Source organism: Castanea sativa, chromosome 11, assembly GCF_040712315.1.
Source record: "Castanea sativa cultivar Marrone di Chiusa Pesio chromosome 11, ASM4071231v1".
Classification (NCBI taxonomy): Eukaryota; Viridiplantae; Streptophyta; class Magnoliopsida; order Fagales; family Fagaceae; genus Castanea; species Castanea sativa.
The window spans coordinates 2,086,455-2,109,705 of record NC_134023.1 but is presented as its reverse complement, the minus strand read 5'-3'; the positions used below and the strand labels follow the sequence as shown (position 1 = coordinate 2,109,705).

The following is a 23,251-nucleotide window of genomic DNA, read 5'->3' as shown; positions in this document are numbered from 1 at the left end:
GCATAAAAACACTATACTAGCCCACAGATCAAGAGCTTAACATGGTTTATTTAAGACCATTAACACACTGTTTGGATGGAATGAAAAAGGAGGGAGAATAAGTTAATTTCTGTAGCCTGTAGGACCCATAATTTTTCTTAGTTTGGTTGACATGAGATATGCTGATGTGGATCCACGGTTTTGTTATCAGCCCAAACTGGGGGAAAAGACAGGGGAAGAGAGAGACTTAGTAGGTCCCCCAAGTGTGTTAATATTTAATTTATATAATAACATGTAAGGGAACAAATCGGAAAACATACTATTTTCTCCCCTTTACATTAAGTTTTCATATTTTCTTCATTCCTTTCTTTTTTATGTCTTAAAACTTCAAAGAAAGATATTTTCTTTCCCATTTCCTAAGCTTTTCCCTTCCCTTCCTTTCCCTTCCACTTCTTTTCTCTTTCCTCTTGTCCCTTTCACAATGCCTTCTTTCGTCTTCTTAAAAAAATTAAAACAAAAAGCAAATGAAATTCCAAGTTAAATCCTCAAACCATTACTCACTATATATGCAGATGCAGGTATCATCAGCCTCCTACATTTCAAGCCCTGGGCACATACAGTTAACAATAAAATCAATACAAGTAGTGCAACCACTAAAACATAAACTTGCAAAAGCTTCTTGAGTTAAAACTTATTGTGAACACGCTGCTTCAATATGGTTGGCGGATAAGACGCCGTAATGCATACATAGCAAAATTATTACAAGAATTATGTAATCCCGTAATTAACTTGAGTGACAATTGCTAAAGACAGTACAAAAGCTAGAGAGCAAAATCCTTAAAACAAGGTATTAAAATTATTACCATAATAAAAACTGTTTGTCAAAACATGACGAGGATGGTTAACCTCACCTACCAATTCGCTTCTAAGAATGATCTAAACCATCGAGCAGCTTGAAACAGGGTATAAAAATGGCAAAATGTGTTTTCAGAGCTTATGAGTATTGCTGGGAAACCTCCCTCACAAGTTTGTCCATGAACTGGCATTTCTTGTCAAATCCCCAACCAGGGTTGCTCTGCATTGTAAAAGTTTTAAGAGAATCTCAAACACCCAAGCAACACATTCCATCAAAATAGTGCAATTACACAAATAGCTAGGTAGTCACCTCAGGATTGCTTTTTTTTCTTCAGCTAGTATCAGATTATAATGTGAAAGCAAAAGCAAGAAATTATAAACATAATTTTCATGCACAGTCATTCCAACTAATTATGTGTGAGAAAATTAAAAAGGCACAGTCTACACTTTACACAAAATCATTATTATGAATTAGATATTAAAATCCTTCATGCAAGTGGAATCATCAAATACAGTCTAAAAAAATTGTACATGAACTCTGTTGTTTGAATGAAAATTAAAAATCCACAAGCAGGTGAAATGTAACTATGTTTTACCACACTAAATGATGTAAACTTCAAGTCACCGACTCACAATCCAACTCTTGCTTTGATAGCAATAAGACAGACTTTTTGTTGGTTTCCCACTTTGTAAATCAACCATACCACATCAAGGTAGTCATTTAGTAGCATTTCTAGAATGTCTTTCACCATTCAAAAATCAAATAGAAAGTTACTAAATGAATTAATAAAATATTACTTGATCAACTAAACAAGGTCTCCAAAAAGACTTGTCTAGATCATCGTTTTAATACCCAAACAAAATGAAACCGAATCAATACTGCCTTAAGAGCATCTCCAATGGCTTCTTTAAAGCCAATTTTAGAGAGAAAACACCCAAAAACCCACTCCAACAGCTTCTCTATCTCCATTTTTTAGATTAGAATTGCTACAGTGCTTCTCTACAAGTAGAGAACACTGTAGTGTTTACTGTTCATACTTCAAATGTTTTTTCTATTATAATAATCAGCTATTAAATAAAAAAAAGTTGGAAGATATGTAGTTGTTAAAAAAAGAATAAATTATAAGTAATGAATGAATGAAGAAATAATATTTAAATGAGATGGAGAAAATGATAGAGAATATGTTGGAAAGTGTATTTGAAAAAGTAGGTAGATAAAAGCTAACAATCACTATTCAATGTCTAAACAGTAAAAAAATTTAGATAAGCTGCTGGAGATGCTCTAACATGTCAACTTTTGAAGGACTGACTTTTGCCTTAGCCTTCTACCCTCTGCATATGAATTCTTTTTCCTTTTTTTTGGATAAGTCGAACTATTTTTCCTTTCTCACACGCAGGCAAAAAGGAGAAGAGAAAAGGCATCACTGCCAACATCCTGACAAGGAAAATCATCTTTTGTCTTTTAAAAAATAATCATTGCCAACATCCTAATAAAGAAACTTTTCCTCTACCTGCAAAACCTGATCCACCCAACTGACCTGGACCCACCCGAAAGGTCACCGATAGGCACCATCAAATGGGCAATTGAAATCAGGTGTGCATCTCCAAAAATCACGTTTGCAGGCAGATGGCGAGTTTAATGCAATTTCACCTGAGTGGCAGGTGACACCAAACCCGGACCAACTTAACCCAGGGCACCCCTACTTACCACCACACTACCATAGTGAGTTTTTTCTACATGATTATATTTCAGTTTCTCTGACAGAATTAAAATTTCATCTCTCAGATCATTTAGCTGTAATTTGAAACAAACAGACGTTAACCCATGGTAAATAACTCCCATAAATTTAGTCAAGCATTTGACAAAAACCATTTTTCCCAAAATTCTTATTAAAACTTTTTACCATGATATAAATATCCACATTTATTTATTTTTATTTTTATAAGTAAAAATAAGTGATTAGCGTTTTTCTCTGGCCATCAAATGTACAATAAAATCCACATTTATGAAATTTTTCCCCAAAAAAAAATCGCATACATTTGGCACTTCCCGAATTTCAACTCCAAAATTATGGTTAGCAAATCCACAACCAGCCACAGGAGTGGCAAGGAAATTTTAATAAAAAGGAATTTTAGATCTGAATAAACACATATTTGACTACAGGATAGAGGATCCGGACATAAACACACATCTAAGTAATTAATGAAGTTTTCTGAAAACTAGAATTACTTCATGTTCATGATGATCTACACAAAGTAACTTAAAAAAATTACAAAGAATCAAACAGAGGATCTAAGAAAATTGTGAAACTCAAAGATGGAAGTACAATGAGTAAAACTCCAAACCCAAGACCACTCAAACAAACTTCAAATCGATAAAAATTTCAAGTGATCTAGGGATATCTCAATATCCTCAAACGTGTGGGAATTGCACTCCTTCCACACTAATCATATTAAACTTTTTTTTTTTTTTGATAGACTAACCACATTAAACATGATGGCACTACATTCCAAATTTCTGAAGAATGCTTCCCAAACCAATTCCTCCACCTAAATAAAAGGGATATTACTGTCAGAGGCATCACCCACTGAATTCCAAATATGTTAAGAACTTCACACCACAGCATAAGTAACATCACAATGAAGCAGTAAATGGTTCACTATTTTCCTGCTACACCATTCTAATAAAGAGAAGTCCTACTTAACAAGACTACTTTACCCCAAACTACCGTCAACAAAGAGAAAGACACACTCTTAGGGGCCTTAACACACCATATACTCTTACAAGGGAAAATATTACCACTGGCACCATGGATATCCTTGTAATAAGACTGAACATTAAACTTGCCACTCCCATTTAAATGCCATCTCATCCTATACCCCCCTCCGGCACTCGAGAGTAAATATGGTTAAAGAAAGAATTCACTATCTCAACCTCCCAGTCATGAAAATCCTTGTGAAAGCAAACATTCCAGCTTTTAACCTCCCCATCCAACCAATAATCCAATAAGTTAGAGACTAAAGCTTCCCTACCAACCTAAGGACACGGATACAGGAAAAGGTACAACACAACAACTTGGCAATTTCTGAAAAATTAGAACACGACAAGACGGGGATACATATATTAAATATATTTTTATTTGTATTTTTTATATATTGTTAAGCATTTATTTTTCATATAGTGTTAAACGTATATCAATTTAAGAGCAATAAGGGATATTATATTTAATTAAAGTCTAAGAGTCTTTCAAAATACATGTAAATATTTGTATATTCGATAGAGATCTAAAATCTTACCTCCTTTAATAATTTTAGCCCATATCCCAACTATAATAAAGCCCATTCTGTGAGTGCCATGTCCAACTATTTCACAATACAAAACGATATATGAATTGAAAAAAGAAAAATGACACACTGGAGTGGGAGAGTGGAAGTGGCTAACAGCTAGCCACTCAAAAGTCAAAATGTGAAATTTAAAAGAAGAGGTGTTGGATTTTCCGCCACACAACTATCCAAAAAAATAAATAAAAAAAAGAAGAGAGAGATAAGTTTTGAATTCAAAAAATGAGAGAACGTCCAAGAAAATTGAAATTGTGAAATTTAAAAGAAGAGGCATTGGATTTTCCACCACACAGCTATCGAAAAAAGAGAGAAGTTTTGAAAAAAAAAAATTTTGAGAAAGGAAGTTAAAGAAAAATGAAGAGACACAGTGTTGGACAAGCTGAAGAAGCACAAGGAAGACTGAAGATGGCAATGCAAGGTTACAGATCCCTTTTTCTCTCAGTTTTTCTTTCTCTTTCGGTATGCGCCTTCCCCCCTCGCCCCCCCCCCCCCCTGCGCGGGACATGGGCCCCCATGTCCCATCATTTTTAAACGGCTGGGACACACGAGCTGCTGTGTCGCACGCTTGTCCCATGTCTAGTACGTGTCAAACATGGGTATGGCACCCAAAATGTTGCCTCTGTGCTTCCCAGCTATCAACTAAGCAGGCAAAAATACCAGGGTACAAATCCTTTAAAGGAAGGTGGCCACACCACTGATCATACCAGAACCGTACACAAGCTCCATCACCTACCTCAAAAGTCACATCTGCCCTTAGATAATTACAACCTGATGCTAGCATTTGATTGTACAACTTCTTACGTAGTTGTCCATAATAAAATAACCAGTATATTCTCACAAACATACAAAATCCACATCCAGCCACAGGGGTGGCAAGGGAATTTTATGAAAAAGGAATCTTAGATCTGAATTTTCATATCCCAACATACACTCCCCTAAATACAAACATGACTTCAGAATAGAGGATCTGGACATGGACACACATCTGACCTCAGATAGTTACATGACTAAAAGATCATGATACCTTCCACATTTCTGATGTTGGCATTTAATTGTACAACAAGAAATCTATTCTTATATAGTTGTCCGTAAAAAACAGTTTCTCTGAAATATTTTGCACTTCTAGACTTCCAACTCCAAAATTATGGTTAGCAAAATCCACATCCAAACACGATGACAAGGAATTTTAGATCTGAATTTTTCATATCTCCACATATATTGGTCTAAATATACACACAACTTCAGAATAGAGGATCTGGACACATAGACACATGTCTGATGTCAGCATGTAATTTTTTGATAAGTAATAAGTTTTATTGATATCAAAAAATGATCACCCTAGTACACAGGGAGTGTACAAGGGGTCAACAACTCAAATACAAAAATTACAAGAATCAAGGAAATTAAAATGAGGGAATGATTGGTTTTGCATAGCAACCAACAAGAAACACACTCTTAGATAGTTTTCCCTTACAAATAACCTATATGTTCTCCAAAACAAACCCATGTTAAGACCCAGGACATCCTTTGACCAGTACAAGTTTAAGGAGATAAGCCTACCAAAGGATTTGTGTCAAGCCCAAGTACAAATTTTGTACTTTGTAACAGGATAAAAACAAATATGCTCGTACTTGGCAACCTATCATCTATCCATGTCTTCAGAGTCGAACAAAATTCGTTTTCCTTTATTTATAAATATGACAATGTTTCATTCTATTTCTTCTGTTTTTTGATAAGTTTCTTCTTTCTTATATGAAAAGTTCTTAAATGACAAAGCCAGAACCCAGAGACTCCAGCAGTTTAAAAGAGGTACAAGGGAAAATGTAAATACTTCTTTGAGTGTGCAACTAAATATAGGATGTGTTAAATGATGGTGCTTGTTGTCCTATGCCTTTAGAAAGATAGATACTTTGACCCAAAAATGTGCCTTGCACAAGTCTCCAAGGACTCTCTTGCCCATGTGAGGAAACCATATCCTTTTCTTAGTATAAAGATGCCAAATGCCATAGTCCATTGTAGTTCCATTCCACAGGCAAATAAAATTAACACACACACACACACAGGCATAGGCAAGGAGCAATTACTCTATAAAGAGAAATTCATCCCCAATGTAAAAATAACATGAGATTTCAGGACACCAAGGGTGAACTAACCTGAAGAGATAGAACCGCACGGTCAGCAAACTGCTTTACAGACTTTGGTGCACTGACAGGAACTGTTTTTGCAACCCTTTCTAATTCTTCTTGTTGTTGCTTTGCAGTTACCCTATCTGGTCCACTGTAGTAATCGACAATCTCTTTCATCAAAGGAACTCTCTCCATTGTCTCTTTCATTATTTCCTAGTAAAATAAGAAAATTTCAGAAAGATAACAGAAATAAAGGAACTGCACCACATTTTTTATATATATAATGGAAAAACAAAAGGATAATATAGCCCACAAGAAGCATACTATAGTATCCCTGCAACACAAAAAGATCAAAGCTCATTGAAATAATTCCAATAAATCAAACATGTAAGCAATAACATAACAAGGTTACCGTAACATCATTATCATTCAAGTCAAATGATGACATTCGTATCTTTTTATTTATTCAGATAGTGAACTAACAACCAAAGTTTTGACACTAATAAGAAGTTGTTCATCAACAATGAACTACACAACTGATTTCAATGAGATATAGAACTTAAAAACATAAATCAGAAAACAGAGCTTCCACCACAGCTTGTCAAGCAACCAGATGAAATTTGACTGCTCAACCCCTCCACATCCTCAGAAGTAAGGCTAGAGGACTGTGATGGAAACTTTTAAAGCTGTCCTCAAAAATGCAAGAACAACCAAAATAAAATTTAAACCCAGTAACACCAAAATAGATAAAACTAGTCAACTAGCATAAACCTCAAAAGCACATTTCAGTTCCACTCTTCTTTGTTGCAGACTTGGTGACCTTAGCACCTGAAGGATCCTTCTTTTCAACACTCTTGATGACACCAAAAGCCACGGTCTGGCGTAAGTTCCTCACAGAAAAACAACCAAGGGGTGGGTACTCAGAGAAAGTCTCAACAACATGGACTATGTAGGAATCATCTTCACAAACCCTGCATCACCATTCTCCAAAAACTTTGGCTCCTTCCCAGATCTCCTGTGAATCTTGGTCACAAGATCAGAAAACTTAACAGCAATGTGGGAGGTGTAACAATCAAGGACAGGAGCATAGCTGTTGCCAGTCTGACCAGGGTGGTTCATGATGATGGAGGTGAAATTGACACTTGGCAGGATCACCCTTGGAGTTGGAAGCAACAAAACCATGCTTGAGATCCTTAACAGCAATGTTCTTCATGTTGAAACCAACATTGTCATCGGGAAAGACCTCCTGGAGAGCTTCATGGTGCATCTCTACAGACTTAACTTCATTTTTAAATCCAGTGGGGACAAATGTCACAACCATCCCAGGCTTAGGGACACCAGTCTCAACCCGCCCCACAAGGACAGTTCCAATACCACCAATCTAGTAGAGATCCCGGAGAGGAAGATGGAGGGGCTTGTCTGAGGGCCTCTTGGGCTCCTGGATCTGGTCAAAAGCCTCAAGGAGGGTGAGGCCCTTGTACCAGTTGAGATTGGCAAACCTCTCAATCATGTTATCACCCTCAAAACCAGAAACCCCATGAAGGGGATCTTGTCAGGGTTGTAACCAATCTTCTTTAAATAATATGAGACTTCCTTCACAATTTCATCATACCATGCCTTGGAGTATTATGGGGTTGTGGCATCCACCTTGTTGCAGCAGCAAATCATCTGCTTGACACCAAGGGTAAATGCAAGCAAAGCATGTACACAGGTCTGACCATCCTCAGAAATACCAGCTTCAAAACCTCCAGCGGAGTCAATAATGAGGAAAATGCAGTCAGCCTGTGAGGTACCAGTAATCATGTTCTTAATAAACTCAAAATGTCCAGGTGCATCAATGACAGTGCAGTAGTATTTGGTGGTCTCAAAACTTCCACAAGGCAATATCAATGGGTAATACCATGCTCATGCTCAGCCTTGAGCTTGTCCAACAACCAAGCATACTTTTTTTTTTTTTGACAAGTCCAACACCCAAGCATACTTAAATGACCTCTTTTTCATCTCAGCAGCCTCCGTCTCGAACCTCCCAATATTACACTTGTCATCACCATGTCAATACCTCCAAGCTTGTAAATCAATTTCCTGGTGGTGGTCGACTTTCCAAAGTCGGCATGGCCAATGACCACAATGTTGTTGTGAACCTTCTCCTTACCCATTATAAACTTTTAAAAAGAAAACTGATGAAACTTGCTAAGGTACAAGAGAGACACTCTCACAGCAATCGTAAGAGAGTATGTGACGAGCAAGAGAGAGTGGAGACATTTGGTATCTTAAAGCTAATACAATACTAAGAGCATTACAACTCCCCTATTTGATTTTTGATAAAGCAAATAAAAAGTACAGCATTGAGAAATATGCAGAAAGGAAAAAAAAAAATCAAAAACTGTGTACTATAAGTATCCACATCAAATTACAATCATAAATTTTGAAAATCCAACAAGGGAAACAATGATGATGGATAAATGGAATATTAAAATCTTAGAAAGACAAGCGTAAGTCTATCAACATTAATTCAACCCCTTCATAAGTCCACCTCTTTCATATTTGCTCCAAAATGAACTCAAAGTCCCTCTCCAACACAATAGTAAATTAGCCTAAAGACAAACTTTGTGAACTCGAACCCCATAGTTGCCTCCCTCTAAGGTCATTCATGGAATCCACTGGATACAATTTAGCCACAGCATATTAGATGTTCCTATCTATCTCTTTTGTTGAACTCGGTAGCTTAATAAGATAAATAGAGATTATCATATGTCCAGGTTCGTGCTTATATAAAAGAAGATGACCACAACACCCAAACTTTCCTTCTTCTTCTTTTTTTTGGGTTAGGGGGAGAGGGTGGGGAGGATAAAATCTTGATCCTTATCATTTATTTAGTGCAGCCTTTTCTCACATTCATACACATCCTAATAATATTATGCATCTTGAACTCAATCTGTAACAACAGTAAACACAATGAAATGCTTTCTAAAGAGGCCTGCTCATCCAACAAACATGCCAAAGCCTACTAAGTTTACATAATATAGCAACTGTAAGTCAAGAGTGCTTAAAACAACTATAGGCTACAAATTCTATGACCAATGCTAAAATTGCAATTGTAAATTAAAAATCTATAACTCCATTTCGTATATCTCATCATCATTAACTTTAAGTCGGTCACCACATGAGACGGGAGGGGGAAATGGCTTTCTGCAATGAAGCATAAAAGGGTGAAGGATTTGAGTTTTTTTTTTTTTTTTTTTTTTTTGATAGGTAAGAAAAATTTGTATTAAAAATAATCTACTCCATCAAAGAGATGAAGTAAATGAAGGAAATATGTACAAGCAACAAAGGAAACCAAAACAACTTATGTACAAAAAAAAAAAGTGAATCTAAAAACAGCGGATGGAGATCGGTTGAGATGGAAATTGAAGCCTAATGGGGATTTTGACATCCGGTCGTATTATAACAAATTGCGAGACTCACCCTCAATTGTCTTTCCTTGGAAAGGGATATGGAGAGTTAAGGTTCCTAGACGGGTTTCTTTCATTGTTTGGTGTGTAGCTTGGAATAAGATTCTAACAGGTGATAATCTGAGATTGAGGGGCTTGGATTTTGTAGACTGGTGTATTATGCGTCGACATTGTGGTAAGACGGTGGATCACTTATTTCTTCATTGTGAGATGGCTTATCGATCATGGAGCTTTGTTTTTATAGCCTTTGGAGTGGCATGGGTCATACCTAGATCGATTCCAAATTTGCTTTTTAGCTGGTAGAATTGGTTGAGGAAGCATTCATCTCAAATCTGGAATCTAGTTCTGTTGTGCATTCTATGGTGTCTTTGGAAGGAACGGAATCGACAGACTTTTGAGGATTTGGATAAGTCCAGTGATCAGATGTGTGCTTCGTTTAGTGGAACTCTTTTTCATTGGTCTTGGGCTTGGGGACTCACAACTAGTGATTCTCTCCCTTCTTTTCTTAGTTTTCTTTCTCTTTTGTAATTATTCTGCTGTTTGGTTTTCTTTTTTTGTATTTTTCCTGCTTTCTTTTTTCATCCTTGTAATTTTCTGGTTTGCTCTGTGCTTTTCTTACATAGAGCAGCCTTTCGTATATATATCATTCTTACTTATAAAAAAATTAAAAATAAAAAAAAACCCCACCCTATGCAAGAGACCAATCAAAAAAAGTAGTCACAAACAACTCTAAGAGCTTCTGCTTATCCCCAGAAAGCACTGAATCTTCAAATATGCAATTATTTCTCTCCCTCCAAATAATGCACATCACACAATGTGGTACCAAATTCCAAACATTTGAAGAATGCTTCCCCAACCAATTCCTCTCCAACCGGCCAGCAAGCCAATAACCCTTTTAGGTAGAACCCAAGAAACACCTTTGAGTGTAATTTATTTAAAGAAACAGCACAATAGATTTCATTCAAATTCAATCATGACTTACACAATTAAATCCAAGTTTTTTTTTTTTTTTTTTTGATAAGTAACTATATACAAGTTATTTTGAAACTATTAAATGCAAGTTGGACTAAGGTATCCATCTAAGTATGTAGATTGATCATTTTTCTTAGAATTTTTTGAAGGTTTGTTAACCTTCCTCTTTAAGAGAACAGTGGGGAAACAAGAAATGCATCTTTATTATCACAGAATATCCTAATTTCTAAACGATAGTCGTAGATAATAACCATCTTCTTGTAATCACCTATCAAATTGTAAAAAGAATAAGGTAATTCATCCACCTAGATATAAAAGCAATCAAATGGTCAAAAGCCTAGTACGGAAGATGTTGCCATGTGATTAGTGAGACCATCAAAGGACAATAAATTTAAAATCATCCTAGGTTACAATGATTCTCAAGGGTACCAAATATAGTAAGAGAGAGAGAGAGAGAGAGAGAGAGAGAGAGACCAAACTTAAAACTTTAAATTAATGTACTAGAATGAAAAATCCCAAACCCATAGAAGAGGCTAATACCTTCCCCCTATCATTCTCACCAAGTGTACCCTTCACTGAAAACCACACATGAACCCCATTCTTATCAACTAAACTTCTTTATCTTGGGTAATAAATTTATCATTTAAGGGGAAAAAGTACCTCAAATTGTCAGAATCCTATTACAGAATACCCAATCTTAGGTTACAAGGATTCTCAGAGTTACCAAATATCACAACAGAAGACCAAATTTAATTTAAAGTACTAGAAGGAAAAGCGCCAAAATTAATACCTTCCCCTCTATCACTCTCAACAAGTGTACCATTCACTATGGGCTGATGGTTATCACCTAAATGTTAGACTATATGAGAAACTGCTTCTCAGTGTCTTTGGCATGTTAGATGAAGGACAGCTGACAGAGGTTAGTAGGTTTTTTTTTTTTTTTTTTTTTCAGGTGATGACAGCACCAAGATGGAAGCATTTAGATCTTTGTGAAATTTCAGATTTTCTTCATATTTTTGAGTTAGTTAATGGCTTCATATTTGAGTTACAGCTTTATAACAAACTCATTTTCATTTAGGGAGGTTAATCAGATTCAAAAGACGACCCAAGGAATTGTTGTAAATTTAATATGATGATTCATTGTAGATGAACTTTTAACAATTTGCTTGACTGGACCATCTATTTCTATCCACTTTTTCAGGAAGTGGAAGAAATTTTCGAACTCTTAAAGTCAACCTGGCGTGTTTTAGGAATCACGGAGACCATCCATTGCACCTGCTATGCATGTGTATTATTTCGTCAGGTTGCCAAATTAAGCAGCCATTCAATCACTTTTCATATTTTTCTACAAAAGAAAATGCTTTATTGTCTCACAAGATTTTTAAATTGGTGATGAGATGTGCTTTGTCTCATTTCCTTATACACATGCTGCAACTGTTTTATTCCATCAATGCTTACGGGAAGTTTTGGATGTAATGAACATAAAGGACTCTCTCTCTCTCTCTCTCTCTCTCTCTCTCTCTCTCTCTCTCTCTCTCTCTCTCTCTCTCTTTATGTGTGTGTGTGTATGCGCCAATGACAGTTGGTATGTTAGTTTGTTATTGTCATTGTTAAACAGAACTTAATTATTGTTATTACCTTTTTTTATTTTAGTTTTTGTCATGTGATCTCAGTGTGTTATGACAAGTGATCAAGGAATCTTGCAACATGCCATGGTGCAGCTAAGAAAAATACCATTGAAGGAACAACGGGGTCCACAAGAGAGGTCACACTTGAATAGTTTGCATTCCAAAGTTGAGCAAGGGGACTTTCGGGATTTGTCTTTCTTACAATCCTTTTTATCACCCATCCAGAGATGGGCTGATAAGCAAATAGGAGACTACCATCTGCACTTTGCTGAGGTGTAATTTACTATTGGTAGCAATATATGTGGCTATCTAGTCTTGTATGTCATGTGGCAGGTCCTAGTTTGTGTTACATAATAGTTTTGATCTGTATTATAAATAGCATATGTTTTCCCTGTGCTGTTGTTTTCTCTTATTGTTGCATCTGTCCACCGTCTCCTCATGTCTTCTGTGTTTTGTTTTGTGTCTATATTCATATCCTATATTTTTTGTTGGGTTGTGGTGCTACAAGACATCATTCAGTGCATTTATTATGTTAAATGATGTGTTTATCACTATGTTCTGGTATCTGCATCTCATCTTATTGCAGAAATACAGGGAATGATCCAACACGTGATCTATGTGTATGATGCACAAAATCATGCATGCAAAGTCTGTCCTTTTTAGGGATAATCAAATGTAAATCAGTTTAGAGCTTTCTACTAAAAACTTAGGAAGATATCTTTTGCTTTCGGTTGCCTTCTTTACTGAAAAAGATTCTTTGTTGTGCTTAATATCTAAAGCTGTAAGTGTGAAATAAATCTGTATATACAGCCCATGTACTTTTGGCATAATTTTTTCCCCTGTAATAAAAACAGCGTTACTTTTGTTTTTAAAAACGCCACTTTATATGCCTTCTAACTAGAAAGAAGCCTAGTTGTTGTTAAGTTCATTTAATTCTGAAACTTATGTAAGCTTGGAAACTTTTGTTTCTTTAATATATCTTGGTTATAGTGTCTAGGACTTTGTTTTTTCTTTTCTCTTTTTTGCTGAATTGTATTGCAGATATACATAAAAAATGGTGATATTATAGGGAAAACATAGATGGCAGGTAAATGAAATTTCAAAGTAATGAAATATAAATTTAATATAAGCATATATATATTATATAAGCCACATGGTTATCCTAACCTTGTTTAAGAAAGGAGAGATGTTGAAATAATATAAGAACCAATCCCAAATTACCCATCATCAACTATCTTACAAACCACCAAAACATGATAGCATTACACGAAGTCCACTCTATCATTCATTGTGGAAGTAACATTGATATTTTGATAGACCATTGTAAGGTGTCATGAGGTTACTCAGCTCACTTACTGCTATAACTGATCAAGTTAGCATCTGTCCAAGATTAGTTTGCATTGTCCTAGGATTAGTTAATTCTGTAAAGAGCAGGTCAATAACTAACTCTTAAGTCTTAATTAGCCATGTGATCAATTGGTATTCAGCATGTGGCTAGTTAGACGTTGGTTTATGCTGTCAGAATATTGCTTGGCTAACTGCCAGCTATCGAGCAGTTACAGCTCGAGCAGCCTCTTAAGAAGGCTTTGACAGATTGTGCTTGTATACATTCAAGCAATAAGATCTTTCTCATGTTTAATGTTCATAATGACTATCAGCTTTGCAAGTTCATTTTTGAGGATTTCACAGGTCCTTATGAACAATAATGAGATGGCTCGTGCACATTAAACAAGGAAAGTTTTACTTGTCAAAAAAAATTAAACCAACAATAAGTTAGGATGAACATAAAGCAAATGCTAAGAACAATAGCACTACTAGCAATATGGATGAATATGTTCAAAGATCTCACCAAATCGTAATTACTCAAGCAACAAAATGCAATTGAAAACCGAACAGCAAGTGCATTGTGAAATAACAGCAGAGTCAAAATAATAATGGGCAGTATTAAATAACAAAAAACTATATCAATCAAATGAAAGAATAACACAAGAGCCATAAAAAGTTACCTCCCACTCCTCTTGACTCTCAATCCCCTCATATACCATCAAAAACGGCTTCATCTTCTCAAGTGCATCACGAAGTGGCATTGGCGGTTTCTCATCAATATCTGGATTCCGATCAAATTCCCCCATCAAATACTCAGGTTCACATTCAATCTATAATCCAAAACAAACAAACAACCAAGCCACAATTTAGCAAAAAAACAAGAACTTTTAATAAACAACATATGGGAACTGAACTAACCGCATAATTGACATCCATGCCATCCAAAAGTGCATCCTCCAACGGCGAGGGAAGCACTCTAGAACTCATTTCCTCAAAAGCCTCATTTAACTGGTTCATGGTCTCAAGTCCAAGCCTTTTAGCAAGCTTCTCTCCATCAGCATTGTCTCCCAAATACAATCCTGCACCATACCCATCTTCCGAATCTCTATCCCGCCGCCTATCAAACCCTCTTCCTCCCCTCCCTCTAGCCCATCCTCTCCCTCTACCTCTACCTCTGCCTCTCCCTCTCCCTCTCCCTCCACTGCTCTCCTCAACGTCACCCTCACCGCCACCAGCGCCACGACGGGATAGAATCTTCACTGCATTTTGCACAGCTTCTTCTCTGGTCATCCTGGGCTGCGACTGAACTTGGGGTTGGGGTTGGGGTTTGGCCCGGGCATGCCGGTTCTCCTCTGGGACCGGCTGCTTCATGGGTTTTCCGCGACCGCCGCCAGTCAATACAGAGACAATGCTCTGAGGGAGATTGAAATTGATATTCCGGTCATGGACACTCTCAGCAGCCGTGTCCGACACGTGTCCTTGTTCATTCCCGTGTCCGACACCATCTTGTCTCTTGAAGAAGATGGGTTGCTTAGGACCCGAATCCGGAGGCGGCGGAGGAGAGTCAGTTACACGGCCGCCGCGACCGGCGGAGGCGGCGGCGGGTGGTGGTTTGATGGAGGAAACGAAGGAATTGAAGTTGGGGAGAGTTGGGGAAGAAGGGAGGGGTCTACCACGACCGTGTCCGTGTCCGGGAAGTGAAGTGTCGGGTTTGGACTCGGACTCGGATTCGGACACCTCGGGTCCTGGCTTACCCGGAGCTGTGAAATCAAACTGTGGGCCAACGAAGCCACGACCACGGCCTCGACCACCGCCACCGCCACCGCCGCCGCTAGAAGTAGAGAAAGGGATCAGAGACTGTCTGGTGGCATTAGAGAAATTAGCGAGTGTTCTTCGTCTCATTTCTAAAAAGAATGATCAGTGGGTACTTCCACTTCTGAAAAACCAAAATACAATCAAAAAGTGTGCAGCAAGAAGAAATGTTGCTCTACTGTGACTGTTTGAGAGAGAAGGGTACACAATGGGTCCGAGCTGAGCCCAACACTGATGGGCTTTGTTTGGTGGGCCTTGGATCGTCCTTTATTTCAAAGTCCAAATAAATAAATTTTAAAAACCCAACCAAACAAAAATTAGAACCCAAAATAAATAAATACAGAGTACGCAGCTATCTATGTTGGAACCCGGAAAATCAGACGAAACCGGAGCTCAGAGCTCAGTTACGGGCTATCGTTAACACTGCTGAAACGACGCCGTTTTGCCCTTTTTTTTTAATTTTGGAATTAAAATAAAATAAGAAAAATCTGTAAAAAAAATAAAAAATAAAAATAAAACATTCACCTTGAAGTCTTCTGCGATTTCTTTCAGATTTCACTGTTTGAAATCCAGAAGAAAATTAGGGTTTTGGAAAGAAAATAAACGACCAAATTACAAAAGTTAGAATTTTTTACAAAAAATAATTACCGAAGAGCAACAACAGTTTCGGGACGATCACGATGGGGCTTCTTCACTCCGTCAGTTGTGGGTGCAGATTTCCTTGCAGCCTTCACAAAATTTCCTTGCAGATTTTCTTAGTTAGGGTTTGGGTGTCGTGTTCTTTGTTTTGATTTCAAGAGAAGGTGAACGACCCTTAAATTTTTATTTTATTTTTACAGATTTTTCTTATTTTATTTTAATTCCAAAATTTATTTTTAAAAAAAAAAAAAAACAAAACGAAACGGCATCGTTTTAGCGGTGTTAACGGCAGCCCTAACTAAGCTCTAACTTTGATAAAAATTAAAAGTTAAAAAGATTGAAATAAAAAAATTAAAAATTAAAAATTACAAGGCTGAAAAAAAAATTTTAAATGAAATTTAGGGTGGTCAATTTTTTATTTTTGCTTTATTATTATTATTATTATTATTTTATAAAACAAAATATAGTGTTGCTTTTGTGTGTGGTTTTTTTTTTTTTTTTTTGGCTGAATTTTTTATATAGATATAGCATTGTATTTATATTGCTGGAGGTGACTTGGATCCTCTAGATTTACGAGTAGTTAAATGCAATTATAGAATGTTTTTACAAAAGACAATGCATCATTGGCTTGGTAGAATGCTTTTGCAAAGGATAATGCATTTTATATATATATGTTGGCCGGCTAATATCCATTCAGCTATGCTTTGATCCTATCATCAATTGCCAATAGCCTAATTTTTTTTATGGTTGGTGTTAATATGGATCAAGGGATCTTAGAGCATTTAACTAATAATTTAGATATGTGTAGATTATAGTCCCTCGTATCATACACATCAAGTAATTATAAATGATTTTTTTTTTTTTTTTGAGATACCCCTAGTCCGATGTTGATTAAAAGACTTGGGATATCATGTATCAAACGAATTTTGTAAACTACTAAAGCAACCCATCAAGATTGTCAACAACATATGAGACTCTGAGATGATATCTTATGAGATCACCCTCTCACAACATGTAAGATCCAAACATATTAAAATAGGTAGATGTCATAAAGACCATTTCATAAGATACATTTTCATTTGGCTTATAACTTTTACTTTTGCTAGATGAAAATTTTATTAAAAGAAAAAAGAAAAGAAAAAGACAAAGGCTCTTAAACTACTCAAGCTAGCACATTTGGGCAATACTTGAGAGAAAGAAAAACATTGGCTGAATCCCCTTCAAAAATAACCTTATCAATCCCTAGCTCACATGCACATCTGAAAAGGCCATTAAGTGGGGCTTGGGCCTTTGCTGAGCAGTTAAGGTTTGAGTTCTAACATGGGCATTAATTAAGTTGGGTATGGGCCTTTGGTGAGTAGTGGATAAATTGTTCTATACCCCCCAAAAAAACAAAAATGCTAATCATCAATCAAAAATAGGCTTGCATGTCTGTTCCATAACAGCTACAACATTGACACCAATTCCAAACTATACTTGGTCAAATGCATGCGTAAAATCAGGCTGTCAATCTACAATAGTTTCTGGCTAAAGGATAATCAATGTTTATTTGTGAAGGATTGGTCATGGGCACTAGGAGAAGCGTGTGCGGATAAATTCTTGATACTTGTAACAAAGTTAACACTACACAGAGAGAGAGAGAGAGATAGAGAGAGAGAGAGAGAGAGAGAGAGAGAGAGAACATGTAAAAAGATATTTTTGTTGAGTATCACATAAGGCATTGGTCAAAGTTTATCACTTGGTTTAGTCAAGACATTGGAGAATATCGTATTGTATACATTCTGCCTTTGAATATTAATTTGTTTTGAAGTGTAAGCTTCAATATCCACTTAGATACTTCATCTATACCCTCTATTCTTTATAAGGTTTTAAAAATTTTGATTTTTTCTTGTAAATATATAACCAAATAGCTGGAAACCCAGCATGGTTGGATTGTATTATTAATTCATTAAACAATTTAATTATTTAGAAAAAAGATTTTCTATTTCTAGAGTTCAAGCGACCGCAATTGGTCATTAGGAAGAAATTGACTTAGTTGTTATATGGTGAAGACTTCTGAGAAAGACTTATCCAAAAAGAAGACCAATATATAGTGACATAGTTTCTTGGTTAGTGATTGAATATTTTCCTAATCATTGGTGCAAGAAAATTATTGATTAAGAATTTAACACGAATGACTTAGTACCAATGTTTTAAGAAGTTAATAGAAGGATCTGTCTTAATTAATTATCAATAGGTTTCTTAAACTGAGCAAGTTTATGACCTTAAAGAGAGAAATCCAACTGCTAGTGACATTAGAGAGAGTCATCAGTGAAATTGAAGGTGATTAATTCTAGAGACACAATTAATTACACACCTAATTTCACAACTTGTTGAGTTGTGCTACTATAATTGATAAACATATTTTGTCTTTTGCAACTCATCACTTTTCGTAGACAGTTCATAATCGCACAACTCAACGGACTGTGAATTAAAAAGTGGTTGCTGACATGAAAGAATGAAATCTAGTCACATACAATGCATTTTAATATCAAAGACCAAACACTTTTATTTTATTTTTTTTTTTTTTTCTAATTTTTGTTGAAACTAACAATCTAGTGGAAGAAACAGATATTAGACTCAATTAAAATATTGTGCCATTGATTGACCGAAGCTGCTCGAAAAAAATTTACGTGTAGTAAACCATTGAGACTTTATGGTTTAATTGGATGAATGTTTGAAACGTACACTGGATCCTGTTCCGGAAAGGATCAACCATAGGATCTTATTTTTAAGAAATATCTAAAGTTTGTATTATTCAAACTTGTCTTGCAGTTGTATAGTAGATAATTCTAGACTTGTGGCATAAACTTTCCTTAATTTACCGCTGAACAACAAGAAGAAGTGAAACTATTTCATATTGACTGATAAACATGGAGCATGATACTGTCATTTGTGGTATAACACTAGTAGGAAATGAATAAGGACATAATTAAACTATTATCAATTTTACTTCTAAAGATTTTTGTGATATAAGACAAGACATGGAGTTTAATTTTTATCGTATATTAATTTTTGAATTTTTTTTTTGTTATTTAATTTTCATTTATTTTAGTATTTGGGATTTTTTTTTCTTGATTTTTAGGTGTTTTAAAGACTTTTCTAGTTAAATTAGATTCCAATTATAATAAGATATTAAATAGAGTTTTTTTAAATAAGCTTGCAATATGTAAAATAAAATTTCACAACTAGAGTTCAAAATTTCATTAATAAAATTTCAAGATTTTTATCGTTTTCTAGTAGATTCTAGGTTTTCCTTATAAATTTAAGGAAACCCTTATTGATTTAAGGGTTTCGTTAATCTAGAACGAGGTTTAGCCTCTATCATGCTTTCCATTAAGAATCAATTGGTATAAGAGCTTTTTAGCAATTTGGTATGACAAAGAACCAAGGCGAGTGAAACAACCATATTAAAGAAAAGCAATTGGTACTTGGGATGCACTCCAAGGCCAAGCGTGCATCAATAAAGTGCAAAATGCATATTCCATGAGATTTGAAACTTGTTGATTGATCTGGGTTTGAAAGCCAGAAAAGATCGTGTCAACAAAATGCATAATTTTCTCGGAGATCTACCTTCACTGTATAAATATCACCCTTGTATAGATTGGATTCATTTGGGGTAATACTATTTCTCTTGAATTCTATTTCACTCAACTGCCTCTTTTTCTTTCTTGTCATCTCACTAACTTCCCTAATTACTCTGTTTCTTCTACATTTTTTTCATATCTAAAACTCTTTCATTTTCTAACAGCAACTACACAACTAAAATAGTACAGACTATATTTGAGCTTCAATTAACTAATCCCAAGGAATGTCTCTACATCTCCCAATAAGCGTAGAGCACTATACTGAAAATTGACGTATTATGTTTCAAGAAAGACGCTAGTCATATCTATACTAGAACTTAAAAAAGACTAGTTATATAGTAATTAACGATGCTCGTAATCATTTATCTAACCCAAATTGACTTACAAACACTCCATATGTATGACATAGCACACATTAGCGCAATACAAACTGATAAAGAGTCCAATCCATTACAATCCACACAACCTGTGGTATCATACTATTATTCTGATTTTGAATCACTTAATTTTATTTTGATTTTATTTATTTTTGGCGAGAGAGAGAGAGAGAGAGATCAACAATTCTATCAGCCTAAATTTTGTCTTTTACCTGTATCAATTTTCTTCTATTAAAATTCTTTGACAATGCTATAGTAGTACGAATATCATTGCACTCTTGAGTGTTACTGCTATTTCTCGAGCCTTTGATATTATGCGCAGTTGCTTCAGTCATCTTCTTTAGTCTATCTATAATCAAGCATAGTTGAGTCTATATATTCTTCCATTACCATTGTAGCCAAATACATGGCCACCAGGCCAAACAGTTTTGGCAACCAAGCTATCGCACCAAAGTTTACATCTATATGAGAAACATATACACTGGCACTCAGGCTATCAAGTATCAACTACAGTTTCTGGCCGGAGGATAATCTATGTGTCTTTGTCATGAATAGGACTGTCTAATGAATACTAGGAGAAGTGTGCACCATTTTTGCTACTCCTTGCAAGGTTTACATAATTAATGAGTGTTAATGATGACAATGAGAGAGAGAGAGAGAGAGAGAGAGAGAGAGCTATAATATTGATGCTCAGATCATATGATTAAGACATTGGTCGAAATAATATGATTTAGTCAAATTAGTCTCGTCATTAGACACTAGTGGATACAAATCAAAGTTAGAATATTGAATATTTGAAGTGTAAGTATAAATTTCCCCTAGAGCACTTCATCTGCTCTGTTCTATTTTTCTTCCATCACAAAAGTTTGAAAACTTTTTCCTTTCTTATAAATGCATGCCCAAACAGTTGGAAAACCTGAAAGTTAGAATATTTTGGCTTAAGATAATGATATAGTTTAATAAATTTCCTAGCTTCTAGAATTCATATTATGTAAGACTGCATATATAATGCATTTCATTCAGGAAAATTAAAAAAAAAAACTGGATTAGCAAGGCGTTTATTGGTTGAATATTTTGCTAAGAGACGTAGTAATATATGGCAAAGGAAACTAGGAAAACATTATATGGTTTTAACGATAACATTCACTAGACTAATAGGGGACATGAGACAGAGTCAATAAATAGGTTACTTAAACCAAGCAAGCAGTTGATAACCTTAACAGATAAAATTCACAAGACTGACAGGTAGACGCGAGACCAAGTCATTCATAGAACTAGAATGGTATCATGATAAATTCAACTAATAATCGTCTCCAAAGCTTGAGCTGTAAGTCCTTAATAATTGAGATCCAACATCTGAGATTTTTAAACTTTTTAAATAAGAGGTAAAAGTGAAAATAGGGTTTGAAGTCAAGAGTTAAGATCACCTACTCTGTTATTATGATAAGATATTACCGATTATTTCAAAAGTTTAAATTATTAAGAAGTTGTGAATTCAATGACCTCACCAATATTCTAATACGAGTCCTTTTAGATACACTGGCCAACAAAAATTCATAACAATTCTACAATATTCTCAAATTAGTCTGTCATCTCACACACGGATTGTTAAAATAAAATAAAATTGTTAATTGTGGTAGGCCCAAATATAAAGCGGTAAGTTAATTTATTAAGATAGTTGTGAAATTGTGGTGACCTTTTCTTGTGTACCCAGCTTAATTGTTCTAACATGCTGGCTGATACATATGAATATTTTTATGGTGGTCTAGTAATGTATTGCAAAGACCAAAGTCTGTCAGAAAGGGATAGTCTTGGTTTAAAACCATTGGCCTGTCTAGCAAATAACAATGGGATATTCTAACAGAAATGGCTTAAATGTACAACTTTAGCAAATAACAATGGGATGAGATACATCTCAGTCCTGCTCTTCCAAAATTCTCAACATCAATACTTGTCATCTGATGTGGAGCAATATGGAGGACCACCGTTGACAATTGTCCAGTTCTATGTTATTTAAGTTGAGAGAGTATTATACAGGAATAAACAGAAGATTAGCTATAGGTCTACTCTATCTGTTGTCCAAGAAAAGGATTAGCAAGAAATTTAGACAAATTCCAACAAAACATAGACACAGCAGCACAAGTAACTGTATGAATTGACCGATCAGTACATCATCTTATTCATTGAAAATAAAATGAAAATACCTAAGTGGCTTGTGAAAGAGAGTGAGAAAGAGAGAGAGAGAGAGAGAGAGTCAAAAAAACATTAGCTTGGCAATTGGATATTGAAAATAATACACAATGATATCTTCAAATTAATCAGAATAATTAAAAGTTTAGGCGTTTTTAGGAAATGCAGAAGTATGAGCTGGATACTTGGTTTTGAATGCCCCACGTAGAACATTTTCTAGATATATAGAGACACCATCATCATTAAAGTTTGATCAAGTCATTTATTCATAAATTTATTAGTAAAAAATCAATTAGGAAGCCTGTAGATCAAGATTTGCATGCAGTATATAACAAGTAAGGTGTGAAACCATAATAATATATATCAATATATTTCTTCATGTTGAACTATGTTTTTCTTCACGTTGAACTAATAGTCTATAATATACCCCACTCTTAACACGTTCTTACAGGCTGATCTGGGGATTAGCTTTGCAAATTGCAACAAAAACTTTATGTATTTGTACATGAAGTAGAAGCATGATTCGTTGACATAGACGGAAAGCCATAAGAAGCAAATCAAGTCTACTTGAAGAAAATGGCCCTTGAATTCACAAGGAGAACTTCCAGAATCTACTAAAAATATAGAATAGAAATACTTTGAAATTTTATTAATCTGAAAAACCGAATTCTCTTAGAGACTACAATTAATGTTCTTAAATAGATAAAAGAATTAATTCTTAGGTTACCAACCGCATTCATAAGGCGGCTGGGAAACACTTAGGGTTTGTTTGAATTTTGTGTTTCCATCGTCCATAACTCCGTTTCTATTACTCATAACTCAAAATATGTGGGTCCCACGGCTGAGAAGCTTGTTTGGTTTTTATTTCCAGTTTTTGTTGCCATCACTCATAACGAATAACTCAATTATCTGATTTTTAAGTGATGA

At 35.3% G+C, this 23,251-nt stretch overlaps 1 protein-coding gene and 1 pseudogene across 1 annotated transcript; both read right to left on the bottom strand.

Moving 5' to 3' along the window:
- Nucleotides 1-633: 633 nt before the first annotated feature.
- Nucleotides 634-15,659, bottom strand: LOC142617179 (uncharacterized). Its single transcript, XM_075789911.1, has 4 exons — nucleotides 14,599-15,659; nucleotides 14,361-14,510; nucleotides 6,330-6,515; nucleotides 634-1,054 (listed from the first exon to the last, which is right to left on the bottom strand). Exons 1-4 carry the CDS (start codon nucleotides 15,580-15,582, stop codon nucleotides 974-976), a joined length of 1,401 nt encoding a protein of 466 aa, XP_075646026.1. The 5' UTR covers nucleotides 15,583-15,659; the 3' UTR covers nucleotides 634-973.
- On the bottom strand, nucleotides 6,664-11,266 carry LOC142617428 (elongation factor 1-alpha-like; annotated as a pseudogene).
- Nucleotides 15,660-23,251: the final 7,592 nt, after the last annotated feature.

Bases quoted from the DNA above. Each gene is read 5' to 3' on its own strand.
- LOC142617179 (XM_075789911.1), bottom strand. From the start codon at position 15,582: ATGAGACGAAGAACACTCGCTAATTTCTCTAATGCCACCAGACAGTCT. The intron at 14,511-14,598 runs GTTAGTTCAGTT...TTTGGATTATAG, and splicing joins GCATGGATGTCAATTATGCG to ATTGAATGTGAACCTGAGTA. The intron at 6,516-14,360 runs GTAACTTTTTAT...TTATTTTACTAG, and splicing joins AGAGTCAAGAGGAGTGGGAG to GAAATAATGAAAGAGACAAT.